We start from the raw sequence: 26,574 nt of genomic DNA, 5'->3' as shown, positions 1-26,574 counted from the left end.
AGGAAGGGTGGCTTTGGACTGTGCAAATGGGGGCTGCTCGCTGATCGCCGGCCGGAAGCTCACTTTGCAACACACTCTTTTTGGTTCGACAATCACAAGCTGGCTAATTACTGGTGACGGCACAGGGGTGCAAAAACGCGCCGTCTTTTATCTCCCGCGTTTTGCAGCCCTTTGAACTCGCCGGGTCAGTTTTTGTGCCGAGGGTGGAACTTTTAATCAGATTAATTGAATTCCAGATACATGGGAAATTTATTGCATTTTAAAAAACTCTTTAGTCACGCTTAGGGCCTATCGTGCTCCCTTTTGATGGTGCGAGGTTTAATTATACTAGAAAATAATAATAAATTGCTGGATATCTATAATGAATTAAATTTCATCTTGCTCCTTTTCATTAAAATCCAGGGAAATGGAAACGAATGGCTTGAAAGTCCGAACGACTAATTAAAAAAGGGGGAAATAATCCTTTTCTTGCCCGAGGGAGGCTCCGAATTTTCCAAAAACAAGTAATTACCCCTTAAATAACGAGTCCCCCAGCGTCTGACGAAGGAAGAAAGCAGGTGGCGAACAACAAAAATCGGAAAACAAAGGGGGCCTCTTGCCGAGTTGTTACGAATTTAATTAATCCTTCTGAAGAAGCAAAAGGAAGCGCGAAATAAAAAAACAACACAACTGCTGCGAGCGGCACACGGGCCTATTTTTCCACTGACGTAAAGGATTTGGGCCGTAATTCCGCAGCAGCGAGTGATGCATTGTGCGCGCGCGTTTTTCTTGTGCATCATTTCGCTCGGGCCGTTTCATTGTGCGCGCTAATTATTAATTATAATCCCGCACACGGCAGCCAGAGATAGGCTGCTGCTGCTTAAATATATAATTTGCCTGCTCGCCGTTTTCTCCCTTCGCTCGCCATTGTTTGTTGCCTCAGTTTTTCTCCTTTGTGTTAAATATGAAAGGGGGTGTAAAAAACGCAACCCTTACTCCTCTTTGTTTCGTAACAATTTTTCCTCGTCGCGCACTCGGAAATTTTCGGCGACCGCACACATCTGGAGTGAGAGAGAGTGAGCATAGGGTTTGCGGTTCGCATGCGAAAAACACGGTAATTAATGTGTCCATTCCATTTACAACGCCAAGCAGCGCAGTTTATTAATTTACTCCGCGTGGGGTGGCCATATCTTCCCCGGCAAAAATTGCCAAATTACGTATTTATCTGCAAGGAGAAACCAGCTTTTCCACGAAATGAGCATAAATATTACTTAACTGTAGGAGCGCCCCATTGCATTTAATTTAATTTACAATTTCGTCTATAAATTTAAATTTTTTATAACGGGAGTTCAGAAAGCAAAATATTATTTTAAGAAAATAGAAGCACTCCTGAGCGTTCCAAAAATTTCCCCTTGAATAAAATTCAGAAGAAAATTCACCAAGCACCACAACATTAATTTTGAGGAAACGCAGCCGTTTCTCTCGCCGCAGAATTCATCATGGAGTCATAATTAATTAACGCAAGTGTCCACTCTGGCTGGCAAGAATCTGTTCCGGCGGCGCATAACTGCGTCATAAAATTTAATCCCCAAGAGCGAAAGGGGAGTGCATGTGTGTGTCCGGCGTCATTTAAAAAATTCATCAGCTCGAATTTTGACATGCGTCGCACGCTCATCATCGCTGGACACAGCCGTAGTTTCGCAAGCATACCCTCTTTGGCAATTACCAAATTGCGGCCGACGGTCCGCGGCGCTTAATACGGCCAGAAGGGGTTGATAAAAGATAATTGTATCAATTTAGTGGGCAAACTGTGCCCCTCGGGGGATGTCTCATAACCGAGCTGCTGGAAAAAAAATCCAATTTGCGCCGGCGTGGGCTTTAATGTGGTTTCCGCTCTCTGTACGAGCGTTTTCTCGTCATATTTCTCTTCGGCCGCAACTTTACGATTAGCCTGGTGTGTTTTGCTTGGCTGTAATTACATTTCGAGAGCTGGGGACTCGCATGCAAGTAGCCAAGCGAGGCAAAAAGTTTGCCCGCTCTCTGCCTCTGCTAGAGGAGAGAGAGAGAGATATGGCACGAGGTGCCCGGTGACGCGTATATTAATATTCACAACAAAGAGCTGCGCGCGGCCGGCCAGCTGGAGAGGGCTTTAGGGAGAGTGACAAGTTTATAATTAATGCCGGACGCACGCCAGGTGAATCTCGCCTAGGCTAGGAATTTGCGGACAGGCGTAATTGCTTACTTTCCCTCTCTGCGAAGAATGCGCGCGCCTGAGTTTGGTATTAAAATTAGCAAAGTTTCGCTTTGCGCGCCCGAGATTGCCCGGCGAAAAATGCGGAGCTGCGGTCGAGACGGCTCCATTATTCACGGCTTCATCAAAAGTGGGAATGCCAGAGGGGTGACTTTTGACTGACCGCGCGAAATTAGATCTTGGCGACGAAAGGGAAAGTGGTGGCAGCAACATTCCAAGCGCAGTGACGGTGACCAAACAACTAGAAAATAAAGCCCTATGTATTTTGGAATAAGAATTTCGTCCTATTAAAAAAAAAGAAAAAAACACTAAAGAAAGAGGCGTAGACATTGATTTGAATCTAATTTGTGATTATTATGTACAAGAGAAATCCATATCCATCCGTATATCGGCCTAGTCAATGCAAATACACAACCACATTTCCGGTTCAGCAAATGGCTTGCCAAACACTTCGTCAAGAGCGGGCGTTAACGCGACAAAACAACCATCGCGGAGGCGTCTTAATTCTTCGTCACGAGAGAGTGCTCGGTTCGCGTGCGTCGCTGCACCCCGTTGCTCGCAATTGATCGCTAACAAGCCAAATTAATGACGATCATCCTTTGTTTCCACCTATCGCAACAGCGTCTTCGCAGCAATAAATTATCCGGGCTAATGCTTGCTGCCGGGGTGCTAATCACCATGACAAATCCGCCACTCACGCCAGCCGCGCGAGAGGGCGCGAGAAACAAGTGCACGCACACGGCCGGGACGGGGACAGACAGACGTCTCCGCGAGCGGCAATCTGTCTTCCTTCCCCGCGGACTGCAGCAATAGCACCGCGCCGTGGAATGGTGATGATGATTACGCTGCATGCACAGAGAAGAACCCTTTAGCTCGCTGCAAAAGCACGGGGGTGTAAGTGATAATGACGGGTGGGGGGTGCGGTGTCGCGGCACGTAACATACCTAAGCACCTGAAGTTGAGTGGCAGAAAACAGACTAGGCATTGCACGGTAGACATGTGTTCTCCGAGCCAGTGGCGTGTTTTCCATTGTTTCCAAGCGTTTAGTGTGCCGTTGCTCAAATAATTGCAAAGACGAGTCAAACATTTGAAAATTTCTCCGCGATATTTTGATTCCTTCAAAGTTAATGGCGTATTGAATTCTCATTTTCATCAATTCGATCAATTCTTATTTTTGATATGAAATATTTATTATTTTCTGGTCCCCCCACGTTTTATATGAAAAAAAATGATGTCTGCCCGATTTGGCTTTAATTGTTTTGAAAAGAACAAAACAAGATTATGAAAGAAACATTCAGGAAATTTATTACTTCTTATTGGAATGCACTCGCTTGCACGTTGCTAATGTTTTGTGATATGGCTCCACTAGGCACGAATTTTATGGTAGGCTTCCTGTTGCTGTCCTTATCGCTCATGTTTTATTGCTTGCAACTGGCTGGGACTCTTGAGTATTAGCATACAATTGTTAATAGCTTTACGTGATTTTCAAGCACGCGAATAGGACTTACTTAGCATAAGCATTGTTAACGATCATCTCCTTGAAAACTGCCTCTTATCAGGTACTAATCTCATAATTATTGCAGTTGGAAGAGTATTTGTACTAAATTAAAAAATCGAATGAAATGGAAATGTTGTTTATCAGAAGTATTCAATGGTTTAGAAATACATACGAAGTCGAAGGTACGCCACTGATGAACGGCCCCTTTGATAATTCACATGTGAGTGGATCTCTCTCTCTCTCTCTCTCGTCGCGTCTCTCGCGTCTCTCCTGCACTAGATTATGCAATTAACTTGACAAGTGAATGAGGAGGATCGCGTGCGCATAATCTAGCTGCGTCGCCATCTCATCTTGCCAGTGGCAAGAACTCTAGGGAGAGCCCCGAGAGCACCAGCCTTTTAGGCCTTGAGGGACCAAAGTGGCACATGCACGAGCGCGGAATTGCGAGAGAAACGCTGGGCGGGCTCCATGGGATTTCCGGACTTTGGGGCTCAAGCCGACGAGAGCGCAGGAGAAATGAAATATTAGGCCCAGGTGCGTGATCCCGGTGCGAAATTAATACCGGCCGGGCGCAAAATTGAGATTTCTACCTGCGGCAGTCAAAATTCGATGATATATAGCAGTGGCCGCCGCGTATACCATTTAGAAAGCCGGTGCGGAATTCTCTTTCCTAAAAAATGTGTTTTTAAACGGATTTGTGGCTGTCCTCGCCGACAGATGAGAGTGAGCTCCTGGACGTTGTGTTGTCTCTTTGTAGCACTGCGAAACGGCTTACCGGAGAGCTACATGTAACGAACCGCTGGATTAAATAAGTATGCAATCCTCTCGGCAGACGTGCTTCACGGGTTGTCTAGTACGAATAATTTCAAGCATATCTGGATTTGAGAGAGTTCTACGTATTCTTTACTAGTCTTCAATGCAAGTCAAATTTCCATATCCATATTAACTGGAGTAAAAAATTTCTGGCAAAACCCACGAGGAGACTTTACTCAGGAGAACAAAGCCTAACTGGGCCCAAGTTACTATTTTTTTGGTAAATGATGAAAACCCGCCTCCATTTTGAAATGTCAAATTAAACTCGACTCGTATTTAAAGTGAATAACAGTATTTTTCATTCTTTCTGATTCCAGGTAAGCATAACTACCGTAACCAACAACATTTCATACCGAAAGAGCCGAAAACATACGGTAAGAATGAAATCGTGTTTTGCGGATAAAAACTTTCAACGACCGTGTCTTCCGTGTATAATATACAGCCCGCATTCAGTGGCTATTTTCATTGCCAGTTTTTCGAAGAAATTCGTAAATAGACAGGTCATTTGGTACTGTTCGCCTATAGATATCTTTGTGATCGGAATGGATCAAGAAGGCGTCTATTGTTCCTGTCGGCTGGAAAGATGACGAGGCACAGGCAGCGCAGACTTTTTCTCATGGCAAAGAAACGCGTATAAATAAACTGTCATTTTGCAAAGAGACGAAACTTGGTCTGCTCTTGGTGGCGCTCGCCTCCGCAACGACTTAATTGCCCTGTCTGTCAAAGCGCCGGCAGCAGTGTCTCCTTGCTTTTTGCTCCACCCTGGACATATTTACTCCTCCATATTCTCTTGCGCGTCCCGCCGCAATAAAACGGCCTTTGTAGTCAATAAAAATAAGACGGGGTAAGAAGCTCTCTTGAGCCGGCGAGGTCGCCGTGGTGGGCGGATGATCAGCGGCATGATAAATGAATAAAAGAAGACGCCGGGATTTGCGAGCACATTAAACCCCAAACCGCAAAGCTGCGCGCCGCCGCTGTGTGTGACATTAAATCCGGAACGAAGGAAATAAAAATATAATGAAAACGCCGAGTCTCGTGCGGAAACGATCGGAATAAAGTTTGTGTTATTGCGTTTCGGCGCGTACGTGACAACGCATAAATTACGCCATGGCACCAGAGCAGTACAAAGATGCTTTTGCGGTTATAAACAGCTGCACGAGTAAATGTTTCTTCTTTCGTTTCCTCTATTTTTATTTTTTCGCCGCTCGCTCACACCGCGCCTGCCAACTTTCCTTGAAATTGTTGAATTTAATTATTCATTTGTTGTGCTTTTCGGAGAGAAGCAAAGAGGGTGGAAATATATATGACGCAGAGTTGGGTCTGAAAGGACAAGTTTCGCAGCGTCTCGAGTCCTCGACAAGGCAACTCCGCCCTCGCTTATTTCAAAGAACAAAGACTGAAGGCGAAAGTTCAGCACGGCCAAAATACAGAGCGAGGCAGAAAATATGAAGTCTCGGGGTCAATATTGCTGATTTCCGCTACCAGCCAGAAATAACTTATACACTGCCGCCCTCAAAGGGCACTTGTAGATAGTAGAAGGGTTCAGCTAAAACCTTACATGAAATAAATTAAGAATCAGATAATTTCCAGCAAAGAAATATCGGCTAGAAGTAATAAAAGCATTGCGTTTTAAAACTACACACTTCTTTAACAGTAATAATTTCGACCCTGTCGTCACATCCCCCGTGTGAAACTTATCCGTCGTGAAAAGTGTCAACCGTTCATGCAAAAGAGCCGAGACTGAAATTTAATAAAGCTAGGCGCCGTGGGCGCGATAATTCACCGCGCAGCGCGAGTCGGAAAATGTATGTACGTACCGGACTAATCCCGGCAAGCTCACATTACGCAATTAAAATAAAAAGACAATGCACGGTGGACGGCACTTGATCAAAATATAATCCGTGCATGCGTCGGCAAAAGCGGTCAGCGGGGGGCATTTTGCAATCAATTATGCAAGAACGGAGCAGCGCCGCGGGAGAGAGAATTGTCCTATCTATGCAGATAAAACGGGCATAACGGCCGCTATTAACAATATCTCATCCGCACAGAACAGCCGGATAACACATACAATAACGGAGAGTTTGCCGCGCTGCATCGACGTACTGCAGGCGCAGGCGGACAAGAGGGGCTTAATTGCCGAGCTAGGTGCATTCTGCAATTTATTCCTTTCGGCCCTCGCTGCAATTACACACGTAGCCAGGGGATTTATTTGTTTGGACACGGGCTGTTTGCGTCGCAAAGTCGCCGGCCGAGCGAATTTCCCGCTGACTCGCACGGTAATTGATTTTAATTTATGCACACGGCAGCAGGCAGTGCATCGGAAGCTGCGAAGCCGGCTGCTTTAAAAAGGAATTAGTGCCGGAAACTGCCATTGATTCGAATTGCATCGCGCTCCGGCTCCTGCTGATGCTTGTGTGATCTCAGTTTAATTCAATGATAGGGAAAATGCGCTGGCGAATCGAACCGCCAGCCCGTTTGGCGCACGCTTTACGATTATGGACCGACGCGAATTTGCCGTTATTGACGATACTGCTAGTAATTGGCGTTTTATTGCTTTTGAATAACTGTTCATTGCGAGTTTTGCATAATACTAATCTGCAAGTGCGATTTGTAGTGCACTTCCGCCGCCAGTGCTAAATGAGTGAATCATATATAATCGTATTAATTACCGCAGCCTGTGACCTCGGATCACATTCTATGGTGATTAGCTGTGGCCTAGAGACAAGGCGCCAAGAGAAGCTCGGCAAACCGCCATTTATCTTGAAAGACCCCCTTATCAGACAATAGTCCCCGGCGACAAAAAGTGCCCACTCGAAAGCTTCATTTCCCCCGCCGGCACGCGGAAGCCCCTTTCGCCGCGTGCAGCATAAGTAAGGCAATTGAGAAGAGAGCCGATCGATTCCGCCGCGCGCGCGGTGACAAACTTCGCGACGATGCGAATAGATTCGCCAGTGCGTGTGTCTTGATTCCTTCTGCGGTTTGCGAATGAGAAATGAGCCTTTGAGGAGGGGACGTGAAAAACGGCGCTAAATCGGTCTATTTCAAATGGAACTCCTGCTAATGACACTCCATATCTTCAGGAACGGAAATTAATTTTCTCTCGCCAACAACAGATTCAACGGAGAGGGCTTTTAATCAAAGATTAAATACTGTAATCCGGTTTAATATAAAAAATTTAACTATCAAACAAGTTTTTTTTACTTTAAGGACGCAAGGACATTGAAAAAACATTCTGTATTTGCAGTTCTGGAAAAAGAGAGTCGTCAGTAAAGACACAACACGGCCGTTGCTCTGGATGTTCTGTTTGAATATTTTTTTTATTTGCTTGGATATTAAAAATTAGCTATGGCGATAGGAAAAAATCCAAAAATCAGTCCAACAATCACGGCAAGAGTTAGCGCATCTTGATCTTTGCTACTGATGCAGGGGTGACGTCATAATGTACAGGCCGCTTTCTTTGTCCAGAATACATTTTCAACGCTGTTGCCGATTACGAAAATACCAACGGTGCTCTAGCTTTCAGATTTGTTTGTAGAAAATATTTATTTTATGCTCATTATTTATTCAAAAATAAATTAAACTCTTCGCAAAGTTTATTATTCTTTTGTCAATCTGCTGTCAAGTTTAAATTGACTCGACACTGTCTAAATTTACCATGACAACAGGCTGGGGTTAATGAAATTTCAGCTCGCCCCCACGTGGCGTCGGGAGCGTGCGAATTCGGCGAATTTGCATATCGAGCGCGTTGGATCATAGTGTAGACGACGAGTAGGCGTGCGCTGCTGACAGCAACATAGGTGTCGATGGTGTGTGTATGTGTTATCGATTGCGGCGTCTCCGGAGGAGCGAGCGAACGCGGCGGCCGACGGGGCTGGCGTCTTTTGCATACAACTCGGCTCGCATGGTGTGTAATTAAACGCGGCCCTCGAGCGGCGCTAATCTGGCTGATATCAATTAAGCATGATGGAGAGACGCGCACGAGCAGCCAGCCCGGCTGGTCTAAATAATTCAAGTCGTCGGCCTGCCTCGAGCTGCCTGCCCTGCATGCACATTAAGCTGTCTGCACGGCCGGAGCGATGGCGAGAATGTGAAGTTTGGCACCAAATTGATGACGCCGCCCTTGGAATTAATATTAATGCCTCCCAAAATGGCCGTTTAGCCCCGGCAGAGTGTCCCGAGGAGGCCCCCGCAGCGCCGGAAACGGGCGTCTTGCGGCCGTATTTGCATCGCACAGACCTTTGCCCTTTGCAGCCAAGATTAACGCGCGCCGCGCACTCTTTGCGTTGTTTGTCTGTCTGCCTGGCAACCCGCGTGACTGGCAGGCGCCTTTGCCTTGCCAAAACTCTTAACTTAACGCGCAAATTTGAACTAATTAAAGTTACGTCGTCTCCCAACGACCTTAAGAGCACTGTCTAAAAATGTTACAACCCAGAAAACAATATTTCTCGTCAATCTTTTAAACGAGCTTTTCATGTACCAGAATCTATTTATGTTTTCAGACTTGCGCAAAGAAGTCAAATTTATCAAAAAAAAATGTTAACTTACTAAACTTAAAAAAAACCTAGAATTTAGTAGTTGTTTGCAGTGCTTCGTGGTCAGCATGCTACAAATTATATTATGGTTCACTTTCCTTTAGCATCGAAGCATATAGTGCCCTATTTACATCGATAAAAGTAAACTGTTTTAACTTTGCCCACATTTGCGGCTTCTCTTTCACCCTTTTTGAACTGAAAAGTCACGTCAGAAGTTTAGTGGGCGTTCTTGCAAGAAAATAAAACAGCAAAACACACTTCTCCTGCTGGTATTATGTGTTCTGTACGAAAAACAAACCGTCGAGTTTACGCCGGGTATTTCTCTTTGAACTCTTTTTGTGCTGCAAAATTCCTCAAGCGTGTGGTTTCGCGGGCAATAAATTAATCAATGACGCCAACAGTTTCTTTCGTACACCGCTCGCTCGGCTTTCTCCTTTCCTGCCAACTTTTCCAATCAAGCCGGCCTCTTTCTTTTCGCCCGGCCGGCCACGTCCGCCGGCAACAGTTTTTAATTAATTAGCACGAGGGTCTGAAGGCACGTGCAGCAGAGGCGGATGCAAATCGCTGATAAAAAAGTTGCATCTTTCGTCACTTAACGAGCGTCTCAGCCCAGGGAAAAGGGTTAATGCGCCTCTCGCTATAATGTCGCGCGATCGTAAAAAGTTGCATCTCTGCGAGCGAGCGAGCGAGCGTCAAATGTGTTTCCTATACGCGGCGGCCGTAAAAGAGCTGCAGCACGCGCTCGGCGGGGGCTGGAGCCGCCCCCGCCGAATCACTCAAGTGCTCATATTGCGCTCGGCAATATTATCATAATAAAAATATGCAATAAAAGCATTAGCATATGCTGCGTATTTGCCGCCCTCTCTCGGCTAAAGAGCGCTATAAAATCGAGCGCGTTTTGCAAAAATGGAGGAAGTAAGCTCACTGCCTGCGTCCCCCGAACGTGTGTACCATCATGAATATTGATGCCTCACCCCAAGGGGTTGACACGCGTGGATTCGTGTTAGACTTTTTTCTCTCGCCCAAAGTCACGCGATTTCTTCGGCCGCGACAGAAATTAAAAAACTGCACCGTTCCGCCAGCCAGCGACGCTCTATGTTGGCGAGGCAGTAAAAAACTTTTTTACTGCTAATGACCGCAATTTTGTAATGGCTCGTGTATTGCTTATGATAATAAAAACGATTTTATTATGCAGCCGAGACGCGGAGGAGAGGGCGAAACTTTTAGTGCGCGAATTCCTACCGCCAGCTGATGCTACTGTGTAACTATAGTTTCCAGTTTTATCACTCAATCCAAATCCACCGCCACTCAGGAATGGAAGACACCCTCGAAATCCGCGTTTTGTGACGGAGAATACTTTTCAACTGTTTTAAAATGTGTGGAATAACGGCCCCTTTCCTTTTAATTTTCCAACCATTACATTATCCTCATAAAAGTCCGGGCCGGATTGCGTTTTGCAAGTTTTGGCTCATTTTTATGCAAGGGTGGATGTGCACGATAATATTTTAATTCTTTTACAAGATGTATTTTTTTAAGTACGCATCGTTGTAATATTGGAATAATCCCAAAATGTTAAGAAATTAATTAACATTTCTGGATGAGTGCACTGACTGTGAAGACGCTTGTCGTCAGCCGCACTATTCAAAGACCAACCCTCGAAGATCGCGTGTCGGGAGCGGAAATTTGGATTTGTTGTGTGCATGTGTGCGAAGTTGCACGCGCGACTGACTGAATTAAACATGAATTAGCCTGCTAATTAAAAGCTCGCGGCGGGATGGGGTACGAAAGCTCCATTAGTGCCTTCTTCGGCTGAATAAGTACCGAAGGCGCCGAGCAGAGCACCCACACACTCCATGCAAACGCACAATAATGCGCGCACGCGAGCAACTCGCTCACTTGGCAATTCGCACCGTCAAATATTTATTATTTCCATATTTTGCGGCAGCATTAACAGCGCCCTCCCCTCGCCGCCCTCCTTTTTGCCGCTCCGCATCCGATGTACCGGGTTGATTTATTCATAGAATCATCCGCCATTGTTCTGGATTAAGCATCTCTCGCTCGGATACATACGTACATACTCTCCTCTTTGCTTAATAATGAATCGCGTGTAATTACAGCAGCCGACCATAAATACATGCGCGTTCCCATGCCGTACATGCACAATGAGCGAGCGCACCAACTGTATATGATATAACTTGCATGTTCGCGGCTAGGCAAGGGTGTGTGTTGTGTTGCCTCGGAACGGGCGGAATTCGACGAGGCGCGCTTTTCGTCAGTGTCAGAGGCAGCTCGCGCAAAATGTTAAAGTTCGAGACGCGTTCCAATGAAAGCAAGACAGTTTTTCCCCCGGAAATCTCGATTTAGGCCGTGTAAACAAGGAAACTCGAGTGCAATTTCCGGTAATTGCATCACCCTCGGCGAAAATTGGAGAGTCAAGCTGGTTTAATGACAGCAATTTCGAGTCTGTTGTTGACCTTTTTACACCCGTCCAATCCAGGGTGCATTTTATCTTTCTTCTGTTTGTAGCAGGACGCCGGAAAATTTGCATAGCAGCTGTAAATAACTCAAGTCTCCGCAGCAATCTCTCATGCGAAGACGCGTCTGCACTAAAAACCGAAATCCGGAGCGCGCGCCCAAGCCATAAAACCGCCTCGCATGCTTTATGGCGCAGAAATGCGAAATCTTGATGTGCAAAAATCCGCTCAATTATCCGCACCCACCCAGGCCTCGAGAAGACGCTGCTCTGCTGGGAATTCCGCTCGCGGCTGCTGTTAATGATCCGCCGCTGATAAATTATTTGTTCATGCAAAACAACAGTGAGCGGCTGTCGTCGACGGCGGCGGCGGATATCATAATCATTTCGGCAACAACATCCCCTGCAGCCTCCGTGGAGGAGGGTGCAGGGGGCTCGGACGCGCACGCGGTGATATATCAAGAGGGACAGGTGCAGGAAAGTCTCGAGCACACTTTTTCCTCTCCGCACTAATGGGCTGGTGTTTTGTTTATTGATTCTCGGCCGGCTCCGCCAAGGGGCCAAATTAATGAAAATGTTGCTCGAGAGTGCGCAGCATAATTATTTCGGCTCGATAAGATAAGAGGAGCCAGCGGAGTGGTTGTTTTCGGACAAGGGAGGAGCCGGGCAAGGATTTCGTCGGCAAGACAGTGATTGATTTCGCAGAGAAGAAGTCTCGAGACGCGACCCTTGAGTGCGGTGCATTCCAACAAAAGGAGGAGCAGCTTTATTATTTTCGGTCGCTTCGCTGCTGCATCAATTCGTCATTTTCAGAGTACTCTCAAGCTCGAGACTTGAATTCGAGAAACACGCGCGCGGCCAGCTGCACAAAACACGTGTAAGGCCACTCAGGCGTTCATTATTCTTGCGGAAGACCTCCTTAGAAGATAATTCACTTGCTACCGAACTAATCTTATCAGTACTAAAGCCATTTCGGTCCTGGGGAGATTAATAGTTGTTTTTGTGCAAATATTTCTGTCCACAAGAAGGAAGCCTGGTTCGGTTGAAGACATGCTACTAATGAGGTGACTTGGCGGTCTTTAATAGGTCCGAATCAATTTTTCCCAAATTAATTAACTTTAAAATTCTGTTTGATCGAACGCTGGCAAAACAATAAAAATACTACTTGTTAAATTAAACAATGAATACCTCCATTCAAATGAACCCAACAGGTTTAGCAATAAATTGTCAGTTGGGAACCCAGCGGACAATTTGAATCGATTAATCCCGTGGCAGTGATCGATATTATTGCATATCTCGCTTGGATTAATTGCACCTGTGCGAGTAATGCCCGGCGAGGCCGTTAATAATGCACCCAGCAATTAGCCGCTGCGTGCGGTGCATTATGCGCCGGCTGCTCAATAAAAGCACGAGCACTCACGTGCGATCGCCGCTTCGTTAGTATGCAACCAGCAGAGCAAATTTATTGCGCCCCGCGGAGAGCGAGCGAGAGAGAAAAGATGCACCTGTCGCGGGTTCGACGCCCGTCTCTGCCTGGCAGGTAATTCGCCGTGCGGAATTAGAAATGCAAATTGATCGGAAATTGCGAATGTTTTCAGCGTGCAGGGAGAGAGCAGCGAGCATGCAGGCGGTAGGAAATTGATTGCACTTCCCGATGCGCATATCGAGCAACGGACGAGACGTCGCTTTTTGCAATTTGTTTTTCTAATTTTACGGCATTTGCAACAAAGGTTGTGATTGGAATTTTCATCCATCTGCGCTGCACCACGCCGACAGAGAAGGAAATTGCGAAGTCGAGTGCATTAATGCAGATTTATTTGCGGAAACCGAGTCGACTCGCGGTTAGTTAGAAATTATTTGCACGGTGTAGCGAAGCCGTGCAAACAAATCAAACTTTTTCATCACTGCAAAATTTTGTTTTCTCCGCTGGCACTTTTTGGATGAGTAAAAAATTTAAATAAATCGATACTGCTGGGTTTTACAGGCACAAAAACGAGCGATTATTTCTGCGGCTCATTGAAAGAGGCAGGCGGAACACAAACGCTAATGCGGCTTTTCAAGCTCGGCGCATTCGGAGGGTCTGTGCTCAATATTCAAAGTGCCGGGCGCCCAATCACAAACAACAACAACTACGACCGCAAATTCAAAGCTGCCTGCAAATGAGCTCCGAAAACACAAATAATGACCACGGGACCCGTGGCAAACCAGCAGGCCTTTGTGCTACCAATCACGCACACTGCAAAGAGTACCCGTCTGCGTGAACTTTGGCTGCCGTTTCCGAACGAAGCATGAGACCAAAACAGTGCAAAAGCTATTTGCCAAGTGGTCACATTGAACGGCGTTTGGTTTTTTGCCGGTTTAAATGACGAAATCGGCGAGAAATGATGGTCCATTATTCACACTCGAAACTCGAGCGCAGCTGAGGCTGAGTGGATAAGTTTTTGATAGATCGCAAGTAGCAAAAAAGACAAATCCGCGGAATAGAAAAAGAGCCGTGTTTCCTTTTCAGGCGCAGCGCCTGCGGAAAGTCGGTTTTTGCCGGCTCTCAATTGTTGTCGGGTCGACAGATTTGTGGCTTATTTTCGCAGCAGCAGTAGCGATAAGAAAGGGTTTATTGGTGTGTGTGCTCGAGCCGAGAGCGTGCTCACGGGGGGCTCTTTATTGAAATTTAAATGGAGTAGCGCGCTCGCGCGATTATTATGCTGCTAGCAACAAACTTGCTCCCGCGCGCGATAAAAACAGCGCGCCGCCACTTCTTCTTGCCACATCGATTTCGGCCCAGCGAGCAGTTATTTTCACTCGGCGGATTCTTTTCAACGGCCCGGCGAAAAATATTAGCTCTAGGTGCTTTTCTTTTCTGCACGTGCACATTCGCCTTGCGCCGGCCACTCACACTGATGAATTCCGTCACGTGGCAAGAATATTTCTGCTTGCCGGCGCTCCTGAAGCTCTCGACAGTCTCGACACTCGCTCTTGTTGCCATGCCATTGAGACATCGGCTGGAAAGGGTCCACTTGTGCACCTCTTTAAACTACTCAAAAGGATAATATTTTAGCGAAAAATAACAACAAATTCGTTCCAGAAGCATTTTAAGGCATACTATTTGGTGTTTAGGTGTTGGCTTTTTATGTATCACAAAAATCACAATTTGCTTGAAAGTGGTGTCCATTTAATTTCATGCTCATTGTTCAGTTGTTTGCTATATAACAATAAGAACACAGATAAAAAATAAAAACAAAACAATAGTAATTATGGTGTCCTGAGCATTTGATTTTATTTTATTTATTCGATTCATTTTAATTTAATTCTCGTCTTTGGATTTCTTGCTGACCAAACAGATAATACAATATATGATCTTAAATTTTATACCAAATTTATTTAAAACTGGCTTTAATTAAAAAAGAGAAATACTGCCAAAGACAGAAAAATCCTTGATGCCATCATTTAAATTGTCGATGCAAAATATAGCCATAAATATAGCACTGCAAAATATTAGGAAATTGGCTGCTATGTTTCAATGCTTTTTAAATTTATTTCGTAGCAAGGATTTGTCCAGTCTTAAAGCTTACGCTGTTGTAAAGTTCTCGTCGAGATGATCCGAAAATAGACATGAAGTCGAGCACTAAGTAAATTGGCAAAATTCGAATTTTAAACGTTTCTATGCTATCTCGTGATTATACTGTGCAAGAGTTTAGAATATTTTAGATGGTTAAACAAAAACTACTTTATCAACCACTTTCTAATGCAAAAAATCTCAATAATAACTCTTTTTGTCCCGTAATCTTTCACTTTAACGTTAGGAAAAAAATCTTAATACATGAGGACTGAATTCATTTAAGAAATGAAGCTACAGGCCGTCCAAAAAGTGAGACGGAAATAATAAAAGCCTAACTCTTATTTGATTTGGTGCCAACCAGCTTGGCAGACTCGTGCGAAGAGCAGAAAATTTTCGCATCCCCAGTTTGCAGATCTGAGGGGTGAAATGAGCAGCGAGCCCGACTAACGAACGCGAACGAACTAACTAAGAGCCGCACGCGGAGACCATTCGAAATCGCGTCCAGAGTTAATATTGGTCGGAGGCGGCGGGCGCACGTTCGTGAGCAATCGGTGATTAGTATGCAACCAGCAGGGCGGCCCTGGCGAAGTATAATGGGCAAAAAGCAATGCCGTGTATCACGCCACGTCGCGCTAACAAATGGAGAGTGCGAGGCTGGCAGCAGTGCAGCTGGCGGAAAAAACGACTTGTTCTACACGGGGCGAACGTTATTTACACTTTATCTGCAGCTGACATCGCCGAATGCAAAGGGTCGGGGTAAAAATTTCATAAATTAGAGCTCACGCCAGCCTTGCGCTGAGCTGGAAATCGTTCGCGGCTCCATTCGGAGACCGTTAATCCGGCATTACCGCGCGCGCGGCGAAGAATGTCGTGAACGCAGAGATTTTCCTTCTTTTATATTGTGTTTTATGTGTTTATCTGAAAGTGGTGCGGCCGAGTGTGTGAGAGCACGGCTTCATAAAAACTGTTGCTCTCAGCGGGAGTTGCGTGCTGGCCAAATTTTTGCTCCGGCAATAAAATTTGTGGAAAACCCAGAGGAAATTTATGCGTTGAAAATTTCCGTCCTCTTTCTCTCGCTCTCCGGTTGTTTACATTTTCCCAATCGGAGCGTCTTGGAAATTGATGTCCTGAGAACGGAATTTTCGTGCCAAACCGAAATAAAACCGCGAGTTTTCACGTGCCTCGCGTGTTGCACGGGCTTCGGCGTAGATCCTCTGTTCGGCGAAAGCTCCGTCAAGCAGCCTACGTCTTCCTTTCGCATTTAATTTAATCGTCGGTCATTCTCCCGTTGCTACGGGCCTCGGGGACCTTTTTCATTTTCTTTTTAATCTGTTGGATAAAGTTCCATTCTCCGAGTCGCTCGACGGGAAGAGCGAAAGAGAGAGAGAGCTTTTATACACCCTCTACCTACGCAATCATATTAACCGCACAGCAAGAAGTTTTAATTCGGAAAAAAGACAAGTTCGTTTGCTTTTGCGAGCAGGAAAAATGTGATTACAAAGACAAATGGAGGGTAATTTGTTTACCTTATTAAATTAAAAAGTAGGTACCTCACTGCGAACGTATCGAGGAGTGCGGGCGACGAGAGCATGATGGATGATGACTTTCGTGAGGGGGAAAATTCATTATTTCATAGAACCACCCCAGTCCCCGAGTGAAGGTGTAAATTTTATTTTCCGTTGACATTGCTATCTTATCAAAGTGGTGCGATTGCTAAAATTCACGAAAATCGTATTTTCGTAGGGAAAAGCACTCCGTGTATAATTCTCATAGCATTCGCAAAAACTATCTCATAATAAAATTAAATTACCGTACATTCTGTATTAAATATCATTAAAACAAGGGCAATAAAGCTTCACGAATTTATTCCATCTCCAAATGAGACGTTTAAAATTGTAAAAATTTCGAACTAAAATGGGATTGTTTCTAATTTAATTTTACAAATTGACCGAACATTCATTACAGTCCAGTGTACCACAATTCGCATATCCGTATCCGAGGTGCGTTGGCCGTTTTCAATAAATTCATCCGACCACGCGATTCGATAAATTTGATTGTTAAATTGGCCGCGAGCGCTTATTCGAGCAGAGTTGCAAATAAAATTTTATCGTTCACTCTCCGGCAGACGAGCAATAAACGCGCGAAATAAATTCGACTAGCGCGCACACTGGTTGACAATTTTGACGCGCTTTCGATTTTCGATGCGAATACCGCTTTTTGCGTCGGCTAACGTGCCACACGATACGGATAAACACAAGCACAACACACGCATTCGCAGCATTCTCCTTTTTTTATTTATGTATCTGCTCTCTCTCCCGATCTTGTGTCTGCTCGGGCCGCGTGGAAAAAAACGCACGCGGCCCGAAATAGGAACTGCTGGCAGATCCGCATCGCGCAGTATCATTTGCCTGCACGTCAAACGCAGAAATCGCGTTTAAAAAAGTGACGCGCTCCACTTTTTCCCAACAGCAGCAGCAGCAGTAATCTGACGAGCAGCGCAGTGGAAAATGTTCGGTTGGAACGAACATAAGTGCTGCATATGGTGTGGAATTCGAAGCGGAATTTTAAATCTAGGAGCACGAACATTTTGCTGTAACAAATGCGTGAAAGAGTAATTTTTTACTCAATAAGCATTCCTGTTGGTAAAAATGTTACAGTTAAAGCTGAATACTTGAATTTTTTGTTTTGCAGAGCTGTGAAGATGAAAATATAAATTATCTGGTTTGGTTTATTCAAAAAATTTAAAGTAACGACGTTAAATTAATGTATTTTTAATAAATTCTGAAAAATAAAAATACAAAAATCGCTCTCGCTTAAATTACAGATTGGGTTAGAAAAAAAAATCAGCGTGCACTGTGCTAGATATTTTTTCTGTCATTCTGATTTGAATTAGCAGGAGGTGAAAAGTGTCTGCACTCTATCACCTCTCCAGCCGTCGGCTTAAAACTTTTGCCGCTGCAATGATTCAATTAATTCGCCCGATCGAGCCGGCATTACACTGCGGAGAGTGTGTGCACAAAGTTGCCAGCGTCGCGAGGGAGACATTAATTAAATTCCAATCGGCGATATTGAATGCTGCAGACTGCCGGCTGAGAATAAAAAGCAGTTTACCTACATAAAAAGACTGGCTGAGTTGAAAATAATAGAAAAGTTTGGCGTCGGAGTCGAGAGAGCTGGCGGCGGGCAAATTGAATTTTACAGCTGGACGGAAAGTTGCATCGGGCGGCGGCGACGAGACGTGCGGTATATATGTAATTTCCGAAGTTGCTCGACTGCTGCTCATAATTTATTTTCGTGTTGCAAAGTATTTGTGTTCAGCAGTGCGACGACACGACGATAAATAGCAAAAGTTGGCCCGAACGGGCACGGTCAACTGCGAAATTCCGCGCGCAGGAAAAGCGTCGTCATTTCTCGAGGTGCTGCTCGAAAGTGTCGTAAATCGGCGAGACGCAATTGCTTCTCTGCGTCTGCCCTGGGAATGCAGCTGCGGCGGAAAATCGCAACTATTCCCATTTACGAGAGCGCTGTGCACTCGTGTGTTTGCTGCTCCTGCTGGGAGTTGACTGCAACAATTATTATTATCCACCAGGAGAACGAACGACACGAGCGGAAAGCAGAACTAATGTAGAATAAAACCAATCGGCTTTTCCTCTACCAATTAATTGGCTGCCCAAAGCTTCTCAGGCCAATTTCCAGTACTTAAGAGCGAGACCAGGCTAAAAATGAACGGTTATTATTTTAAATTAATATATCTGCCAGGGAACATTTGGTTTTAAACTTTGGCAAATGTAATTTTTGTTCATTTTACTACAAAGTTTTTTTCATATCGTGCAAGAGTGAAATGTGAGAGAAACTCGAAACTCGGCTTGTGATGCGCGAAAAGAGTAGCGCATAATTTGGAAGAGTGCCGTGCGAGGAGGAAACAATGCCCACTTGTCTCTGTGCCACTCAAGAGTGTGCGAAAGGCTCGAAAAATTTCAAGACGACTCATAATTTCCCTCCGAGCTTTTCTCTCGGCCAACTCGCAGAGACAAAGCGGCCGGGAATTTTATCGCGCGATGCGGGGCAAAGCGAATGCATTATGTGATATGAGGAAGAGAATCTCACATTTGTTTTCTCGAGTGTTTCCTGCGAACGCATAAATTATGGAAACTGCACGCGTCGCTCTGAAACAAGAGGCCAAAATCACTGAGCAGAGATAAATATATAATTTTGTCCGCGTACACAATGAGGTGGGCGCGTGTCATTCTTATTTTGACGAAAAATTTCCACCTCGGCTTTAATTGGCCCTTGAAATGGGTCCTCGCTAATTAGTTCGCTCCCCGTGCTTGTTTTTCCAGCCAGCATGGTAATTAGTTTAGGCTAGCTCCAACTCGTCGGCATCGGACAAAAACTCGGCTTCGGGACACAAAACACGGCGCCGTTAATTAATTTGTTCGGGCTACAAAAAGTTGATACCTGACCGGACCTAATTAGCTGTAAATAATTACGAAAATAGTGTATTCAGCGAGCCGACCTGCCGCGAGCTCTCAAGCTAGTTTAATTAGCCGGAAATTTCCAACCGAAAAAGTTGCTTAATTTCGTTTACTTTTTGTTTCACAGGCAAAAGCCCGTTCTTCACCGGCTTGGACGAGACCGGAGGCGCCCTGCTGGACGACGGAGGCCACGGCGGCCTCGGCGGTTTGGGCCTGGGCCCACACCCTGGTCTCGTAGGAGAAGCTGGCGGCCCCCAGGGCATGCCCAACTCTGCGCAGCCCCTCTCTTCACCGTCGCGCTCGTCGCCACACAGTCAGGGATCAGAGACCGGCGAGAGATTTTCGCGCAAGGTTTTCGTCGGTGGACTGCCACCTGATATTGATGAAGGTTAGTATCATGCTATATAATTTGAAATGCAGCTTTTTTTAAATATGACTGGATCTTGGACACCAGTTAATACAATATGCACATAATTTTCAATGACAACTTAAAAATTAAAAGAGAGCTTGACCTTTTTCCAACCCCAAAAGGAAAAATTATAGAAAAATTACAAAATTAGACTTTTTAGTTTTGGAACGTCATCCAAAATTATCTTTTGGCTCGCAATATAAAATTCTAGTCCCTGGACCATTATTAATAAAATTAATGAATTAATTTCAGACGAGATCACAGCCAGTTTCCGCCGATTCGGACCTCTGGTGGTCGATTGGCCGCACAAAGCTGAGTCCAAGAGTTACTTCCCACCAAAGGGATACGCTTTCCTGCTCTTCCAGGTAATCACTTAGTTTTTAGCAACGTCACGCGGAAAGTTTCTCGAGTTATGATGGCATTTTGCATAACTGAATCATTCAAACTTCGGAGAGGAAACTAATTTCCATTATTTGTTCTCTGAACGCAGGACGAAAGTTCAGTGCAGCAGCTGATCGACGCGTGCATCCAGGACGACGACAAACTGTACTTGTGCGTCTCGTCGCCCACTATCAAAGACAAGCCTGTGCAGATCAGACCGTGGCGTCTTTCGGACGCGGACTTTGTGCTGGACGCCTCAATGCCCCTGGACCCGAGGAAAACAGTGTTCGTCGGAGGAGTGCCTCGTCCCCTCAAAGCTGGTAATTAACTCTTGCTATTGCAATATTTCCGAATCGATTATTGATTTTCGCATTTCGTCTTCGCAGTGGAACTGGCCATGATCATGGACCGCCTCTACGGTGGCGTCTGCTACGCTGGAATTGACACAGATCCTGAGCTCAAGTATCCAAAAGGCGCGGGTCGAGTAGCATTTAGCAATCAGCAGAGCTATATAGCAGCCATCAGCGCTAGATTTGTCCAACTGCAGCACGGCGACATCGACAAGAGGGTGAGTTTACCAAACCACCAGCCAGCACAAACTGCCTCCTTTTTTTCTGCGCTACGACAGACCCCGGCGTCGGTTTTTATGCAGCCTGCTTGTTATTCATGCAAAGCCGGTTGCATATTCATGACTTGCAAGGGGGCTTAGTCGCAGTTAACCTTAAAACCACTTATTGGGATCATGTTTTTCTTCCCCCCGATTTGCATTTTAAATCCGATCTTGACTGGAATTGCACTTTACCCGCACTGACTGAGGAATTTCTTTTTTTTCAGGTGGAAGTGAAACCATACGTGCTTGACGACCAAATGTGCGACGAGTGCCAGGGCCAACGCTGTGGAGGAAAGTTTGCTCCGTTCTTCTGTGCTAATGTCACTTGCTTGCAGGTAAATAATCGGTTTCAAGCAATATAAGGATATATTAATTAATTGTGTGGTCTTCCATGATAATTTAAAACTTTGATTCTCTGAAACGAATTATTTGAAAAGAAGAAAATTATCATTTTCATAATGATGGCTATCTATTAAGTAATTTAGGGTCCAGTTTTATTTCCTCATTTCGTTTTTAATGTTAATAATATATTTTTTGTAAATTCAGTGCAACGTACATTTTTCTTGCAAAATTTAATGTCAGTGGAAATGTTGAAATCCCTCAGAATTTTTTCGCTTTTGATGATTTTTAACGTCACATGACGCTGACCAAAGCTTTATAATCCAGTGGGGTTTTCAGAATTTCCCCCTTGTCGTCGGATTTCATTTTCGCTAACAAGCTGTCTCATTTTTCAGTACTATTGCGAACACTGCTGGGCCACAATCCACTCAAGACCCGGCCGCGAGTTCCACAAGCCTCTAGTGAAGGAGGGCGCCGACCGACCCCGCGCTGTGCCCTTCCGCTGGTGTTAACCACGGCAACAATTAGGCACAGCTTAAATTTTGGGAATTGGGAGTAACTAAGCAAGAAATTTAGCGACACGAAATGTTAATCTATTGACTAAGTAGGTTTGAATTGGGGTGGCACTTTGCTCTTTTTACGTTGGTTCCTTAGTTCGGGGGCGGCGTGTCGGGGCGCCTCAAACACGTCGCAGTGTCCGCGCCCGCGCCGCCTGCAATTTTAACCTCTAATTGTCCTTCTCTTTTCGGTTATTTAGTCTTCTCTTTTGACAGGGCGGCGGCCAACGGGGCGACAGGGAAAAAGAGTACCTGCGCCCCCGGCGAACCCCCTCGAATTTTAGCAAAAGAGTCACCCCTCCCACACTCACACACTCGTACACACACGCGCCCTCTCACACGGACACACACACGATGGTTTTAATTGATGCTTATATCATGTATAGGCTAGTGGAAAAGAAATTAACCGTTTTTCAGTTTTATATAAAGCAACTGACCCTTACGAAACGGTAAAAGACACACACGCGTCTACCACGGCTGGCGGGGCAGGCTCGACCCAGCGTCAGCCCCCTCCCCCCGGCCCCCTCACACACTTGTCGGGGGTTTTGGTCAAAAAATTCTCTGCCAAAATTTTTGAATTACACACAAACAGACACACATAGACAGACACTCGTATGTACGCATGGCCACGCTCGGAATGTGTAAATAATCAACAGTTTTTCGGCCGAGAACGAAAACACACGCGCGCGAGAGGCGTCATCAGCAGTCGCTCTTTGTACAGCTTTTTCAATGTGATAGCTTTTTTCTCTCAGAAAAAATGACTGTTTTCTATTTGAATAATTAATTAATTAAAAAGAAGAAGCCATTTTTCACAGCTGTATATAATCTTAGGATGTAGTTTTTAACTAATGAGGAAATAATACAACACACACTCACACATACAGCGCGCAGGCCAAGCACGCGGGGCCGCCGCTCCGTGCGTTCGCCAGTCGGCGCGTCAGCGGCCACGCCCCGCCCGCGCCCCGCCGGTAGTTGCAAATTCTTTTTTACTAGTGATGAGATGAACAGAAAAACGCTGTTTTATGTGATTTAATAAGTGTAAGCCCCGAACAGAAGATATCACACACACACACATGTACACGCAAACACACAAACACACACTGAAAAGTATTATTTGAATGTACGAACACACGCATTGGCAGAGATTTTTTGGTTTCGATGGGACACTGAATGAGAATCTCCCGGCGTAGCGGCGGGGCCTCGATGCACACGGCCGCCGGGCGAAATTCAAGTTCGGCGGCTGTCGTCGGCCCCGCCAACTAGTTGTTTGTTGATGAAAATTGAATTTAAGTAAGAGTAGGTGAAAACACACACACACACATGTGAAACAAACGTACACTACCTTTGAAACAACTGGATCCCACAGATTTTTACTAGATTGCTCAGGCTGTTGAATTTCCGAGGCTAATGAACCGATACACAAATGAGAACGCGCGATACACACACACACACATACTCTCAAGCACTGGTTTTTGTTACGAGAATCAACAATAGCGAAAGACGATGATGAATAGGGAAATCGGTGCGCACACACGCAATTCGTTGTTGTAATTCGAATAAAGAGAAAAGAATCGTTTCCCACACTCGCAGACATGCAGACAGACAAACAGACAGAAAGTAGATAATTTTTTGATAACAAGAAGCAGAGTAAAAAGAAGGTGTTTGTCGGTTTTTATTTTTTATTTGAGAAAGTGGTACGTAGCAGTTGAAGCTATTTTCTGCGCATAACAAGACTGGTACTTTTTGTAGGGAATAAACAAAAGTTGAAACAAAAATAGCGAAAGAGAAAGAGAGAGAAGCAAGTCGGATTGATTGAGATGTAAATAGAAACGTGAAATTTCAATCATAACGAATCACAAAACAAAAGAAGAGAAAACTTTAGTCAAACACACGCGATCCTCTTTCGTTCTGTTCCCACCTTTTCACTTTCACGCGGGCCCCACTCGAACTTTGACCTTTGTAGACCGTCACGACTGAATTTTTTCAAACAACAAATTTGTACGCTGCTGCTGCTTTTGTAGTTGGAGAAGAAATTGTGATATGCGATGAGAGTCTTGTTAGTCACGTGGTCGGCCGGGCTGTTGCTCTCCTAGGACGCGACCCACCGGCCCGGTCGGCGCGCCTCATTGTTATTTAATTCCTAATTAAATTAATCGATTGAGTCTTTTTATCGTACGCGCGGACGGGTCTTACCTTTTTTGTAAATCAAAACGAGTTATTATTACTACTTTGTATTACTCTTATCCAGTCAGCAAATTGTCTTAACTACTATTATTGTATTTATTTTGCGCGAAAAGTAAACCAACTTTAGTTCCTATCGATTTTATCATATATACACCGCCAACCAATTAATAATTTGAATTTTCAGTCCTTGACGAGTATTTTTTTATTTGTACATAGGAGCGACGTAAAATTTTGTACATATACTTGTGTAATAACCGTTTTGGACCATCCGCCAACAAACACACACTTTGTTGTTGTTTTAGCTGTTAAGTTGAATATGTAAATACTTTTTTAATCGTTTGCGAACTACTCTTGAGGTCTACAAGCAATTTCGAGTGGGCGGCTGCATGGCTTCTCCTCGTTGCCACACGCAATATGATGATTACTACTCAGTTAATCGGTGTTTTCGTTCGATGCAGACGACAGTTAGTTACCTTTTTAATCAACTGCAATTATTACCAAACAAAGCCTTCTAATAATGTTAATATGTAATGTCGTAATCAGAATCACATACACACTCACTCACTCACTCACATGAACACACACACACGCAAAAGGAGTTAAAAAAAAAGAAAAAGAAATCGAAATTTCTCTGGAATCGGAATGAAGAAAGTCGCGAGATCTGGTCAGGCGGAACGGCAACTCGAAAAATAAACTGATGGAAAGAAAAATAACAAGTGGGGGATGAAACGGAACATTTCGGAGAATGAAAACGGAGCAAGAAGAAAAATTAACCAACAACCTATTAAATATTTTCAATGTATTTGTGTGATAATAACTTATTATTATATGAAAAACTACAACTCGTCATTACTTGAATGTCTTAACAACTACTATATTAGATGATAATATAATAATTAAAATGCACGATGCTAGTGTTTTTCAAAATACAATTTTGGATGTTGACGACGATGAAATGAAGAGAGTGCGGGAAAAACTGATTTTTTACACTCGTTGAGACAAGTTGTAAAAACGAAAACTAACTTTGAACTCCTTTGATTTAGAAGCTGCTGAGCGATAGAATGCCAAAAAGGAACATTCTGCTGTAATTTTTTATTCAGCCTCAAAGGTGAAAAATGAAAGAAACACGTGGAAGTAACTGTTATAAAAAAGCTAATTTTAATCTTGTATGACTTTTCACACTACTATTATAACTACGAGAATAGGAATATGTGATGAATGGTTGGTCATTTTTCAAAATCGTTCGGAAAGCAACACATTACTTCTACACTAAAACTACTTTCGGGTTTCAAAAACTCCCCAAGCCACACTCACACACGCAAACACACACACACTTGAATGAATCGATCGCCAAAATTGCCATTTTCACGTACGCTGAACACAAAAACTCACTCTACAAGATTCCCGCAAACAGAAGTCGCATATTACGGTTAGTGATTTCAAAAGTGATAGATAGGTGCGAAAGAAAGAAAGAAAGTTTTCCGTTTTTCACCCGACTCGCAGCTTTGGACGAAGATAAACGATCCTTTCCCAAAAATCAAAATTGTCACGCCTTTTTTTCGTTCCCCTGCTGTGTTCTTTTTATTTGTTCGTTCTGATTTTATATATTTTGAGATGTGAGATGATCGTTCTAAGTTATACTTTATTATATAGGTTACACACATACTTTTGTTGTTGCTTCTTGATATGAGAAAGAGAGATGAAAAAAGAAAATACAAAATACTTACTTACCTGTGAATGTGTTATGTTGTTGTAAAACTCGCTCGCCTTCTCTGTTTGTTTGCGCCGGAAAAGCCATCCGGCTCTACTTTTCTGTTGCTCTAAGTTTGACTGAGAAATCTCACTTCTGAAATCGGACAAGGCGGCGCAGTTGAACCGAGCTGAAGTAAAATTTGTTGTTATACACATATATATCCGGATACAATTGGTGTTCACATCACATTAGAGTTAATCAAAGGATAGCTGTGTTGTTTTTTGCGTAACCACTACCGATTTGATGATGAGATGACGGAAAATATTAATTGTATTCTAGTGGAACAGTAATACATACGTATATAATGTGCTTGTTTTTACCCTTCACGCGAAATTCAGTTAGCCCGAAAAACAAGACACTCACATTTGCAGTTTTATACGAAAGAAACGAAGTAAAAAGCAGTTGGTTGCCTTTAGCATGGAATAATCTTATAGAATTTCTCATCGCAAAGTTGATATTTCGTTTTTTATTACTATTATTTTTTCAGTTGATTTCATATATTTTTCTTTGTAGTTTTATAAAAAATAAAATTGATGATTTGAACTTGTTTTCGTTTTTATTTCTCATCGTTTGGCGTTTTCCTTTTGTTTGCACCAGTGCAGAGTTGGGAAAGGAACTGTGACACGTTTTTATGTTTCGCAGGCTAGTGGATCGGATCATCGGTTATTATTAACACACCGCCAGCAACAAAATTCCAACATCAAACAATTGAAAAACACAATATCAAACTGCCTATAAATTTAGTCTCTAGCCTCTCTGGTACA

General features: G+C 44.2%; 1 protein-coding gene across 3 annotated transcripts in view; it reads left to right on the top strand.

The window, feature by feature from the left end:
- The window catches only part of orb2, a 210,754-nt gene extending 184,401 nt beyond the window's left edge, over positions 1-26,353 (top strand). For 2 of the 3 annotated variants that reach the window (XM_065475671.1, XM_065475669.1), the window contains 7 exons: positions 4,859-4,915; positions 19,705-19,965; positions 20,239-20,351; positions 20,477-20,687; positions 20,754-20,935; positions 21,202-21,312; positions 21,712-26,353. In XM_065475671.1, the coding sequence (XP_065331743.1) occupies positions 4,859-4,915; positions 19,705-19,965; positions 20,239-20,351; positions 20,477-20,687; positions 20,754-20,935; positions 21,202-21,312; positions 21,712-21,828 (1,052 nt within the window). In that variant the 3' untranslated portion in view covers positions 21,829-26,353. The remainder of the gene's footprint in view (positions 1-4,858; positions 4,916-19,704; positions 19,966-20,238; positions 20,352-20,476; positions 20,688-20,753; positions 20,936-21,201; positions 21,313-21,711) is intronic. The other variant, XM_065475670.1, reaches the window with a different exon arrangement.
- The last annotated feature ends 221 nt before the right edge of the window (positions 26,354-26,574 follow it).

Source organism: Cloeon dipterum, chromosome 1 (genome assembly GCF_949628265.1).
Source record: "Cloeon dipterum chromosome 1, ieCloDipt1.1, whole genome shotgun sequence".
Taxonomy (NCBI): domain Eukaryota; kingdom Metazoa; phylum Arthropoda; class Insecta; order Ephemeroptera; family Baetidae; genus Cloeon; species Cloeon dipterum.
The sequence above is the reverse complement of the archived record's forward strand: the minus strand, read 5'-3'. Positions and strand labels throughout refer to the sequence as shown.